This window comes from Buceros rhinoceros, unplaced genomic scaffold (genome assembly GCF_000710305.1).
Source record: "Buceros rhinoceros silvestris isolate BGI_N320 unplaced genomic scaffold, ASM71030v1 scaffold22276, whole genome shotgun sequence".
Classification (NCBI taxonomy): domain Eukaryota; kingdom Metazoa; phylum Chordata; class Aves; order Bucerotiformes; family Bucerotidae; genus Buceros; species Buceros rhinoceros.
The window spans coordinates 18,488-31,566 of NW_010417240.1; the positions used below are offsets into that span (position 1 = coordinate 18,488).

Sequence of the window (13,079 nt, forward strand, 5' to 3'; positions counted from 1 at the left end):
ATAGGCGTGCAAAAAGAAAAACAGACGTTATGAGGGCTGGCAGGAGACGGTGGCAAAGCCCCTGTCCCCAGGGTTTGCTCCTTTCTGCCTGCCGTGGGGTAAGTGCAGTGAACGTGGGGGCTAAGGAGAAGCTCAGCCCCCACCCTGCCCTGCCCGGGGTCCCGTGCTGCCCCGGAATGACAGAGCACAGCGTGCTGAGCGCTGTAATCAGAGCATGCCTCTCCCCTCACTCTGCTGCTGGTGAAAGCAGGGGGCAGGATCTTCAATTTTGACTTAACCAGCTTAATTTTGAGGCTGGAGGGGATGAAGGAAGTGTTTTCCGTGCAGTCAGCAGTTCCCCACGCACCCTGCTGTGCTTCATCAAATTCCCAGGGGTAGCGAGTCCTTGGGGCGGGAGGGAGATATACCCCTCCGATCAAACCTGGAGCACACTGAGCTACCTGATTTCAAGAACCTGGGCTCTGATTGGCTTTTCCAAAAGGAAGGAAACAGCTCTTTAAAGGAGCCAGAATTGCATGGAGCAGGAAGACGGGGCTTTGCTGTACAGAAGATACACATCAAACCAGCATTATCTGTGTAGTGGGTGCACGGTAACTGCCCCCTTCCCTCCTACACGTCACCCTACAAAGCAAGCCAGCGCTCCGAGCCTCTCCGTATTCTCAGGTGCACAACTCCCAACACGCATTACATCTACCCAGTCTATTCCAGTGCTCTGCTGGGGGGAAAGGCATTGCTGTGCAGAGAGCCAGCTGGTGCTGCCACCTCACCGAGCACCGAGAGGGCTCCGGGATGGGCTGCCCGCGCTGCAATGCCTTCCACCAGACATAACGGACAAAGCCATGCAGAGGGCTGCCAGGCAAAGCGTTTAGTGTCCTCCCCAGCATTTGTAGCAATCCCTTCTCTTTTGTAAAGAACCTGAACACAAGCACTGTTGCGGGTACGGAGCCAGACACTAGAGAGCCCAACATTTAGGACTTAACCAGCTAGCCAAACGTATCTCACTGGGTGACACATTATTCAGATGATTCTGAAAGAAATGGCAAAAGAGGTGGATAACACTTTAAAAAGGGAGAGTACAGATAGCCAAGAAAAAGAAAAAAACCCAGCTCTGAACCTCCTGCAAATCTGCAGCATCGTTTGCAAAGAGCAAAGCACTTTGTGCGAGGAAACCACCTGAGATCCTTCCTGGAGCAGGAAGGAGGTGAAGCCCCACGCCCAGGAATGGCATCCCCAGCACCAGCCAGCATCCCAGTGTGCTGTTTCATTTGGTCATTGTTTGCTCATTAGAACAACTGACCAGAAAAAGCTCATTAAAGGCAGGAAGGTGTCTTGGGCAGCAGCAGGCAGCTCTGGCAGCACCCACCTGTGTGCCCCCGGCTCCTGCAGAGGCTGACATGTGCACAGTGGGGCTGACCCCTTTGGCTGCTGCCATCAGCCGCCACTCCCTTGGCCTGCTGAGCTCCTGCAGGTCCAACCCACCCCAAGCACCCTGCAGCACCACGGACTGTCGTCCTCTGCCCTCCCACCCCGTGCCACCCCTCGGGCAGAACACCCTTGAGGGTGGCAGGGAAGAGCTCTCATTGCAGAGATGGTCGCTTCTTCCCCCAACTTCGCTTCTGTGCAAGACACCAACCGTTCACCACAGGAGAAACACTCCCTCTATCTTACTCTCCCTTTTGAGAAGATAAATTCACCAAGCAGCTGGGCTCAAAGCTCTTTTCCAGAATGGCTGCTCAGTCCAAATGACATGCTCCTCCTGATGCTGGCAGTGACTAAGAGATGCTAATTCGGGTCGCTGCCTGAAATAGCCTGTGCTTTGGGCTTTGCTCCCATCCTTAGTTTGTCCTGCTGCTACTTATTACGGTTGGGGAGAAATGAAATAACTCATGTGGAGCTGCTCTGGATGGCATTAGCTGTAGCTTCATGGTGCTGGAGCTCCTGGAAATGTACCTCTCCCACTAGATATTGATGCACCACAGTACGGCAGCATCTGCAGGCAGGTCGTCCGTCACTAGGTGTGGTGAGGAGATGAGGTGGAAGAAGCAAGGGTTCAAGTCCCCTACTTAAAGCAGCCGCCTGCTCAGCTGCTCTTGTTTCATAAACAACATGCCACAGGAGCTGATTTTTGTTTGCAGAACAACCGTCAGCTCCTGTGACCGTGCATGTGATGGTTCTCCGGCAAAGGAAAGATCTGCTATCTCTTCCCAAGGGTCGCTACGAGAACCACATCATGACTCCCACCTGCAGAGCGAGCACTGCATGATGTCACCGAAGGCAATGCCGTGCAGGCTCTCCTGCAGGCACAGCTCTGCGGCAGAGGTTATGGGATTTGGGAGGAACAACCCCCCCTCATGTGGCCGAGCACCAGCAATGGGGAGGACTATTTCACGGGGGGCTGCCCTAAATGGACCAGAGTCCTGGAGTGGTGGGAACAGCCCCTTCCTATCTCAGATCAACTATGCAAAGGTATTTTTAATTGGACTAGAGATGCCTGAAAATAAGCACTTGAAGCCACCATGAGCATGGTCATGGCCTCTGCTTCAGTGAGGCTTTTCTCATTTTCTCCTTCACAGTGGTAACTGCTGGCAAGCCCTGAACTTGGGTCTAACAAAGCAAACTCCAGTCTTGTCTGGGTGCCTGAGCTCTCGGCAGAGCTAACACCCTGTTTCCCTGGGCTGGCCCTTTCCTTTTCCTTCCGTAGCCATCACAGGAGCTAAGCCATCTGCCTGGGCTTGAAAATGCCAGCGGTTCTGCAAAGAGCTTTCAGTCCACCTGCCGTGGCACACAACGGATGGGATGACACCATGCAAGTCAGAAGGCAAGAAACCTGAGTGCACTAACGGGCAGCGGCTGGTGCTGCAGTAAAAGGCTGAGGTTGGCAGTGGAGGCTGCAAGCGGGTCGGCTCTTACCTGACCACCTGCAAAAATGACAGGGGTGGAGGCGGGCTTTGGGCGGTAGGGAATGGTGGCACCTTTTGGTGGGGACTAGGAAAAGGGATAAGGAGAGGGAGAGAGAACATTAGAACATCTTTCCTGAAATGGCGGTAAAAAGAGCGTTAGAAAGCACCCGACAGAGCACGGCCCCCGGGGCCACTGCCAGCAACACCCGCACCAGGCACACCGCGTTTCTGGACAGAAGGACATGGGGGAAAATCAGTGTTTAATGGACAGTGAGGACAACCCAGGTACAGGAGATTCCCTTGCCAAGGCACAGGCCCCTAAATCACTTGCCGTACTTCTGCCGCCTCCCACACCTTCACTCTGCTCTCCACAAACTGTGTCGCCTGGTCTAGGCTCAAGCCTGTCACTGAAAGGCAGCACCCTCCTCAAAACACTCCAAGGAGACCCTTAAGGTGCAGCAAGATGGGGAGGTGCACTCATGGATCACCACTGCGGTCAAGACCTCCCATACCCTGGTGGGACAAGTGGCAGTGATCACTTCGGCCAGGGTGCTGAGCCCTAGAGGAGCCAGAGGCTGGAAACCCCTCTCAGACAGCAACACCAGTGTTTCCAGAGATCTTGTCCTAGAGCTGCGTAGTGGTGGTGGTCCTTGTGAGCAGCCAGACAGACATCAGCACGAGAGACACCAATCCGTATGCACTCCCAGCCTCCTCCTGTGGTAGTGTGACCCAGGGCAGTCCTGCTCCAGCTGGCCAGGACATCTCGCTCCTCGCTGACCAATCCCTGGGAGGGTCTGAGCACATGCTGTGGTGATGCATCCCACTGCATGGTGCACAGGATCTTCCCACCCACGTTATCTCTGTTGGCTTTCTCTTGAACATAACCAAGAGGCCACAGAAGAGGTTATGAAGGTTTCCAGGGATCAGAAGAGATCTCAGATACAAGCCTCTGGGTTCCACCCGACGTGAAGTGACCCGTTACTGCTGTGTAAGGACAGGTAATATAAATCACGCTATCTCATGGAAAAATCTTCCTTTTTTTCTGTGCGTTCTCCCAGACATCTGCTTGTAGCCAAGTGGCATACCCAAATCTTCCTGCAAAGCCCAGGTCTGCGGGAAAGCTGCGTGATCAAAGCACAGCCTCTGTCATCACAAACCTGCTGCTTCTTTTACTGCATTACAAAGCTTGGAGGGGATGAGCGAGGACTTCTGAGGTAAGATAATTTAAGACTTAAAGGAGCATCTCTGTGAACTGTTTAAGTCAGGGGACTTCCCAGATTTCAGATCGCAAGAAAACTCATGAGTTTTGATCTCTTCCATTGCTGAGCCATATAGAAGAGCAGCAATCCTTCCTTCGGTCAGCAAGAACAGCAGCCACAATAGACTTTGTAACATGCCTGCAGCATCACCTTGGGCCCATCTCTGCCGCAGTCCAGAGCACAACCTGGAGTCGGCTAAACCCACACTCCTCCAGCAGCACAGCATACCCGCCTGAGCATCACGAATGCCAGCAGTGGGGAACGTGGCTCCTGGCAGTTCCTCCTTAGCTGTGCTGCTGCCAGACTGAAGTTGCTTACATCTGGGTTTGCTTCACCTCCACTAAGCCTCGCTGTGCTCATCTGAAGCTCCTGCAGCAGCTAACACTCTCCTCTCCCCCGTGAAAGGGCAGCGGGGTGTGGGCTGTGCAGCCAGGCACAGAGGCCTGCCTCGTCTACCTCCAGGAGGCACCAGGAGCAGAGGGTGTCACCATCCTCCTTCCTGAAGGGTTTCCTCCTGGAACTTCTCCCATCTGAGCTGTCAGGTGTGGATGTGGGGCATATGGTTGTGGTCATCCCTGGCAATAAGCCGGTAAAGCAGCACCTCTCCATAGCAGACATCTTCAAGCTCTGCTCATCAGCATTTCTCCCAGAAAACACCACCCTGGACACATGTCCATGTGCCCTGTGGGCCCTGCTCTCCACCAGCCTTCCTCACTGTCCTTCCTGCTGTGCCTTACTGGAGGCCAGCTTTGTGCTCCCAGCTCCCTCAGTGCAGAGGATGCACTGGCTGCCTTTTCCTCCCAACCAGGGTCCTCATGGGGCACTGCGAGCACCATGCAGAGGAGGCCAGGCACTTGCCAGAGTGGCTGCAGCCCCTGTCCCCTTCCCTCAGCACCCTCAGTGCTGTTGGGACACCAGGCTCTGGCTGTCCCAGCCCACCTGGCCTCCTCTGGCATCCCTCGTTCCTGAAGCCACCCTGTGCTACAACACAAACCATCTCCTTTGGGGCACAAAACCAGGCAGGTTTCCAGTGTGGGACTCTAGAAACAATGGACAATGGCAGGGAAAACACACTGGGTGGGTTTCAAACAAGGTACCAGGAAATGAGAGTGGTCTGACAACGCGTGGTGAAGGGTACGAGAGACACGGTCCACAGCTCCCAGCGCTGCTGTGGTGCCAGCTGGGTTTTTTTCCTATGTACTTTACCCCCTTTGTTACAGACTGTACCTCCAGCATCACCACACAGATCTGTTTGACACACTGGATAATTGCGTCGGGTGTCCCCGAGATTGTCACCGCCCGCTCCGTGGAGTTGGGCAGCATGTCCCCTGCCACTTGAACCTGAGCACCTGTTGACTGGAGACAGAAAGAGAGAGGAGGAGAAACCCCACAGCTGAATGCCTTTCCTCGCAGCCAGCTCCAGCTCCGACACCATGAGCCTCCCGAGAGCTGCGCTGCCCCGCATGAGCTCAGATCCTGCATCCACAGAGGCACAATGGCAAGGTCCTGCAGGACGCTGCTCCTGCATCAGCGGGACCATCCTGGGAAGCAGCATGCTACATGATGCCAGCAGCATCAGGACCTCTTTGCAAGGCAGCTCCCCCTTGGTGCAGATTAGCTTTGAGGAGCTGTGATTACATGCCAGAATGAATTCAAGTCTGACTTACCTCCCTGATTTCCTTGATCTTGGAGCCTCCTTTGCCGATCAGTGAACCGCACTGACTAGCTGGTACGACCAGTCTCAATGTCACCGGAGGTTTGCTGGTGGCAGTGCTGTTGCTCATGGAGTTGGTTATGTCCTTGGGAAGGAAAAGTGCAACGCATCAGCCCTTAGTACCCAACCAGATATCTGCCACCAGGCCAACCCAAATGCCCTGGGCCAGAAAAGGGGAGTCATGTCCAGACCGTGTCTGGTCTCTGTCTGCAGCTGCATCACTGCACATCCCTGCAGTTAATTAACTGTGAGACCTCTGGGACAGCTCACTGAAGCTCAGCTCTTGCCTAGTTAGAGACGTCTGAAAGGTTTTGTGCCGAGGCTGTGTACCAGTTAAGCAAGTCCAGCCAGGCATGCATGGGTTGGAGGTACCCAAGCCCATCTGCACTGCTGGCCCTGGCGGTGGGCGTGCTGAGCTCTGCTTGGCTGGTGGGACACCCAGGGGTCTAGAAACAGACTGTTCTACTCTGCCCTCCTGCGAGAAAGGCTCACGTTTCTTCTCACCTCTTCAAATTTGTAGGCAATCATGGCGAAAGCCTTGAAGATGGCATCAGTGGGGCCGGTGATGGTCACAATTCGCTCAGGGCAGTTCCCCTCCGAGATGTTGATCCTTGCACCACTCTGGAAAGAGAAGGGCAGCTCTGGAATAGCCACAGCCAAGCAGCCTTTTGAAGTGCAGCCCTTCCTTTGGGTCAGGTCCTGTCCCAAGCTGGTCCCTCATCATCCTCTGTGCCAGCCTCTCAACATTCCATCTAACCTTAAAAATTTCCACCCCTGTCCCCTGCCGTGCTTCCAGCACTGCCTTACCCAGACCCTCAGACAGGGTTTCCAAGCATCTGCTTTGGGTCTTTTACTGCAATGCAAACCCACACGATCAAGGCAAGACTGGCTCGTGGGGTCATTGCTTGCGACAAGAGACTGGTGCTTACTGGTCTGCTAAGTGCTGGGTAGCTGATAGCACAAAGACATTGGACAAACTCAAGCTTCTTACAAGAGTCTTAAGTTCAGTGTTTCACTAAGAGCAAATTCTTGGCTCTGCAAAATTCCCATTAAAAGTGACGGGAGCCTTCCACGGCAGAGCTCTGGGGACACCTGGCTTGTGTGTCCTGACCCTGGGAGGTACTGGACGTATCACAGAGGTTGATATGCAGCTCTGCTGCTTGCTGCTGGGCAGGACAACCCAACATCCTTTCCCACTTCTCTCCCCTCCTCCTACAAATCCTTCTAGAGTAGGTTGCTCACCTCCTCACGCATCTTCTTCACAGTCTCTCCTTTCTGAAATGAGAAGCGGAAACACGGGGTATTGCTAAAAATTCGAGACTTCCACCTTCACAACAAACCCTTCCAAACATGCATCTCTCTAACATGTGGCAACGCAGAGCCAGACCTATGGGTAGCTCAGCGATGACTGGCCCTCCGTCACCATACAATGGTCAGCTGAGGAGCTGAGGGTGTAAACCATCCTAGCTCTGCTCCCTGTGTCTGTACAACAAAACAGACAAAACAGCTGCTCATGCAGCCTCCACCTCCTTTCCTTTTTGTGTTTCCTCTTAGGAAGGAAAATGCATGGAGAAAGCTCAGAAACTCATCAAATGATGAGCAAAGCCGGTACTTCAGAGCGGCTTTGGAGGATGCTATCTAGGACTATAGAGAGATCCAGTATCTTTATATGCAGCTATAAAGCAGCTACAGCTGTGGGTCTTTCGTCGGCTGGACAGGCTGATGGAAAAACAAGGTGCAAGCATAGAGAAGGTGATTGTACTGCAAACCTTCACTATCGCAAACCTGCCTTTTAAAACCACCCAAAACCCAATCCTATACAAGCAGGACTTTCCAAAACACCACGGCAAGTACCAGGGAGCAGAGCACCTCAAGAAGCTGCTCCACAAGCTCCGGCCTCAGAGGCAAGAGCCACAGCATATAAATGGATTTGTGTGATGTTTGTTAACCCCTTTTAATGAATCTATTTAATTAACACACCAGGGCAACGTGACGATAAATCCCATCTGTCACAACAAAGCAGCACCAGGTAATTTTGGTGGTGTTTTGGTTTTTTTAGGGGACTGGCCTTTGATTCCTCTGTGGGTCTCCTATCATTTCTGTCTCACAGACACAGCGACAAGCTCATGCACACAAAACATTTAAGGGACATTACAGGGAAGAGGTGACTGGCATGTACCACACCACAGGCAGCAAATTGTGCAGACAATAGCATTAAATACACATTTAGAAGATGTCCTTACCTTCCCAATGATGCTTCCAACTTCCTACAAAAAAAAAAAAAAAAACACCAAACACAAATGAATTGACATGACAAAATATGAGGGCAGTCCAGCCCAGCCCTACAATGAAGCAAAGACCTGGTGTGCACTGTGTCCAGCAGAAAGACAAGATGGGGGCCAGCCACAAGGCAGGCCAGGCGCACCATGTCACCATGCCACCTCCCCATCAGCAGGAGGACACCTCCTCCTAGCAGCCCAAGGCCAGGGAGGCAGTGCAAGGGGCTGGCTGGACCTGGGCACAGCCGGAGCAGAGGCGGGAAAGGGAGATGTGAGGAAGCCCCCTTGCAGGGAGCCCCTTACCTTGCCATGCATCAGCAGCCGGATGGTGAGGGTGACATTCAGGCCGCCTTCAGAGACCTTGGACTCCATTTCCTACCAGGGGATGGGAGACGTGTGTTAACTGAGAGGGCAACCCCGGCGCAGCAGGAGACAGCACCACGGCCGTATCACCTGGGGACAGAGAGGGGGAAAGTTTTTTTCTCAAAACAGGCAGGTTCCTCAATGTGGGATGGACCCTGCAGAGCATCAGGGTTTGGGAAGCCACAGCTGGAGGAGCTGCATGGAGATGCCATGGGCTGAGCACCTCGGCGGGAGCAGATGGGGCTGGCTGCTCACCACAGGAACCACGCTGGGTGCAAGCCTGGGAACAGCCTGTAGCTCTGCCCTGGCTCTGCCACCATCTTTATGCAAAAGCCATCGTGGGAGCAAAGACTCAAGTGTCTGAGGAGGCACGACCAGACAGCGAGGTCACACCTGCATGAGCTGAAAAGCAGCTGTGTCCAGCTGAGCATGTGGATGCAGGAGCAGGGAGTCAGCAGAGCAGCTCGGCCAAAGACCGATGGCTGAACCGGGACTTTAAAAGATGAAGAGCACCCATCTAGCAAACCAAAGTTTACCACTTCAGGTGTGAATGGGCCCTCGGAGAAATCAAAGGCCAGTTTTTTAATAAGCAAGAAATACCTATCCGACCCCAGGAGCACAGAGTGGGAAGAATGGAGCTGATGTCTCAGGACCACGCCATTTCCAGACGCTCATGCTCTGCACGTATGGAACAAAACCTCTGTGAGTTTTGCCAGTGCTGTCACGTTCCTTTCACTTCCCATTCTCTCTCTTTCCTCCTCTGCCCTCTAGAGGGAAAAACACCTCTGATCTTCTGAAGGCAAGGGGGAAAAAAAAAAAAAAACACAGAACAGCAATGAATCCTTCCTTTTTCTTTCCTGACGCCACCTCCTTGGCAGCATCTCTGAGTGATGACCAGGCATATGGAATGTCTGTGCAGCCTAATGCGTGGGGAGACCCGTCTTGCCTCCGAGGGAGCTGCCAGGATCCTTTTGCACGCAATGCCAAGAGATTTGTCGCTATTCTCCCCCATTTTATTTAATCCCTCAGTACATATATATCAGATGGGAGATTTTTCATCCTGGTCACGAGCATCTGGCATTTTTCTTTGCTCAGGAATTAAGCGGCCAAAGAAGGGGAGGTAAACCAGTTCTCAAGTATTACTTCAATGCAAAGAGGCAGTGAAGGTGAATAAATACATAGCAATGCACAAATCACATCAGGGAGATGGGTTCAGCCTCTTCCAAGAGGTTATGATGAAACCCAGAATGGATAAAACCCATGTGGTTAGCAGGGAGATGGTGTTCCCACCGACCAAACGCAAGACCAGCTCACTGGGAATGAGGGGGCTTATTACCTACTTGCCAACGCGGATCTTGAGGCCGCTGGGTGTTAAAAATGAAAAAAAGTAAAATCCTTACAAGAAGGGTAAGAAATGGAACGTGTCAAAGATGTCAAGCCAAAAGGCACTGATAAGGGTGGGGAGGAGAAGAATATTTCAAAGGAAGAAGGTGCCAACAATGGGGACCAGAGTAACGGGAACGGGCTGAGACATGATAGCTCAGTGAGCGAGATTAGGAAATTTCTCTTTCAAGACCAAGCCCATTGCAGGTGAACGATAAGGGAAAATGAAATACTGGTAGTGTTGGACAGCCCCCGACTGAATCATGTGCACGGGAGGCAATGCTGAGAAGGTTGAATGGGTTGAGTGGTACAGTCTGGGCTTTGCCACTGAGGTGATGGACCCCAAAACCCAGCTGGGTGGCTGAGGTGCTCTGCACCTTTGCAGCAGCGGAAGAGCCAGTGATCCCTATGAGGTGGGTCACAACTTGCCCACTAAGGACTGGCCAAATCTGCCGTTTGGCTTTCACCAAAGCCCTACAGTGGCAGTGTTTATGGAGGGGTAGTCTGCCATCCCCTGCTCCACATCCCGCACAGGAGGAACCCTGCGTCAGGCCGTTATGTAAATGTTTCCAATTGATTGAAAAAGTGGGTCATGTGCTAGCCAAATGCTCCTGGCTTTAAGATTTATCAGCATTATTAAATTAAACACGCTTCACGCTCCAGTGAGCGGGAAAGCTACATTGGCCTTTTCTTAATCATACTCGTGAAAGGTAAGTCTTTTATACGGGGGTTCATAAGCTCAATGGAAATGATGGGAACAATAGAGCTGAGGCATTTACCCCAGGCGCGTGCCTCTCCTCACAGCCCTCATTCTTCATGGACAAAGGGCTGGGAAAAAATTATCCCCCAAACACCATTTTGAGCATTTCAGAGCATTCTCTGCCTGGAGAAAGACCCATCTCGGACCCTTCCTCTTCACTGTTGTATTCTGCCTAGTACAGCAGCTTTGCAATGGCTTCTTTGTCCATCTACTTGAAAGCCCTGAGGACACCATTACATCCAGTCCAATGGATAGAATAGATCCAGAGTCCAACTCCAACCCAATGCAAAGCAGGTGCAGACCCACAGAGGTCAAAGATGCAGCATTAGGTGACAGAAGTGTTGAGTTTGGCCCCAAAATGGAAGTTGTGCAGCGAGCCAAGTGAGGCTCTGCTGAGCATCATGCCCGGACAACCAGAGGCGAAGGACCGCAGCCACATCCTCCCACGCGTCGGCATTGAGGGGAGCAGCCAAAAGTCTTTCCACCACAGGGAGGTGAGCGCTGTGAGGCAGGGAGCATGATGCCTGGCACTGACTGCCCCAAAACAGCGGGATAACATCTTTCCAAAGGACAATCCCCCTCAGAATAAACAGGCCTTTTAAATGCCGCTGCCTTTTGGGAGGGTGCTGGGAGGAGGCAGCATCAGTACTCAGAGCAACCCGGTTCTTCCTTCTCCTTGGTTTTGAGATCAAATATATTAAAATCTGGAAATTTCATTAATCTGTCAGGAATTCCCTATATCTGAAAAAGCAGCTCAGGCACCAGTGACCAAGGAAAAGAAGGAGAACAGGAAGGAAAACGGAAACCCAGAAGAGCAGAAAGACTCGTCTTCCCCACATGCAAACATACACACTCCAATTTTTCTCCTTTTCATTTTTTTAAAGGTTGGAACAATTTCCTAAACTGACACTCTTGCATTTATGCTTGCTGATACCTCATACTGACACCTGCCTAAAATTCGAACAAACCCTTCTGATTAGAGGAATTCCCAACACCGTCTATTAAATTAAATTAATACCCTGATCATCTTCCAGACAGGAGATAGGGCATGAAGCAGAACAGGGGGAGGGAGACCAAGCTCTGGGCTGGACTTTAGTTTTCCAACCTGGTTTGCAGACAGGACCTGGAAAAGTGGGTGCTGGGATCCCCACAGGCACCTTCCTACAGGCAATAGCAGGGGTCTCAGCTGAGCTTGGGCAGAGCCAGTGTCCCTGCAGGGGTTGGGAGACATCTCTGGCTCCACGCCGGCTGAAACCAGCCTCCTCCTCCTTATCTTCCTCCTCCCAGGCATCCACTTGGGCTCCCTGGGCATGTTAGCCACGCGTGAGCTCCAGCAAACGCTGCCTACACACCCTCTGCAACTGTCCATGGCATCTGCTGCCAGTACTGGGGGGTGGCTCCCCCGGGACAGCCCCCGCCACCCTGGGACAAGCAGCGGCAGCCTGCGTTTCGGGGAAGGTGGTTGAGGCTCTCATAAATGAGCTCCATCACAAAATGGCTTCTCTTGCTTTGGCACTAGCATTGCTACTACCTGCAGATCCAGAGGGAAGGTCTCTCTTATCTGCACTAAAGCCACCCTGGTGCCTCTGGGATGGACTGTCCTGCCAGAAGACAGACATACAAGGTAGAGTTTATTTCGTAGATCTTGTCATGGAATATCCTCATCAGTGTTACAGAGATCAAATTTCATTGCTTCATCTATTTGTTTTGAGGGAGAGCAATGTTTTGTTCAAGCTGTCTGAAAACAGGGAGGACAACTCAGTGTGAAAATGTCCCACAGACATAACCCACCCCCTCCCTGAGAGGTGTGGATGGAAAGTCACAGAAACTGCCAAGTAAACTCAAAGAAGAAAGTCTTTGTCACACCCCTCGAGAAAAATCACAGAGGTTTGGTCAGTGCAGGATGATAAATTCCAACACCTGGAGTCCTGTTGACCAAGAGCCCTTGCCACTCTGTGCAGGTGAACAACAGGGCGCCTGGGGCACCAGTCTGTATGGAAATGCTGTATGGTGCCACCTGCCCAGAGGACCACCCCAGAGACCCTGCCCTGCAGCATCTTGGCAGTTGCTCGACAGCAATGCACTCTGAAAGACATCCCTCTCGGGCTCTCTGGAGAGTCAGAAACCCCACCAGCAGAAATCCAGGTGTTAAAGGCAACCACAAAACCTCAGTGTCCTTCAGCACGCCACCATATACTACAGCACAGCCCAGATTTCTAATGTGGTTGGCAGACTTTCATGTTCGGGATTGACGTCTTGGCCAGATGGTCCATCACTCAAGACAACGTTTTCTGTTTTCAACGTTTTAAACACCTCTGACCTCTCAATACCCTCTTCACAAAACTCAGAGCAGCATTCTCTGACCCTTGGAGAATGAAAGATGTGCTAAATGGAGAGAAAAGTGGGGGAAGCTGGGAAAGA

At 52.3% G+C, this 13,079-nt stretch overlaps 1 protein-coding gene across 1 annotated transcript in view; it reads right to left on the bottom strand.

The window, feature by feature from the left end:
• The window catches only part of PCBP3 (poly(rC) binding protein 3), a gene marked incomplete at its 3' end in the record, with an annotated part of 20,036 nt that extends 11,512 nt beyond the window's left edge, over nt 1-8,524 (bottom strand). Inside the window, exons 1-7 of the mRNA XM_010138144.1 lie at nt 8,456-8,524; nt 8,117-8,140; nt 7,116-7,148; nt 6,378-6,494; nt 5,827-5,958; nt 5,387-5,515; nt 2,911-2,985 (exon numbers count right to left, since the gene is read on the bottom strand). Of these exons, the coding sequence (XP_010136446.1) occupies nt 2,911-2,985; nt 5,387-5,515; nt 5,827-5,958; nt 6,378-6,494; nt 7,116-7,148; nt 8,117-8,140; nt 8,456-8,524 (579 nt within the window). The remainder of the gene's footprint in view (nt 1-2,910; nt 2,986-5,386; nt 5,516-5,826; nt 5,959-6,377; nt 6,495-7,115; nt 7,149-8,116; nt 8,141-8,455) is intronic.
• Between the last annotated feature and the right edge of the window lie 4,555 nt (nt 8,525-13,079).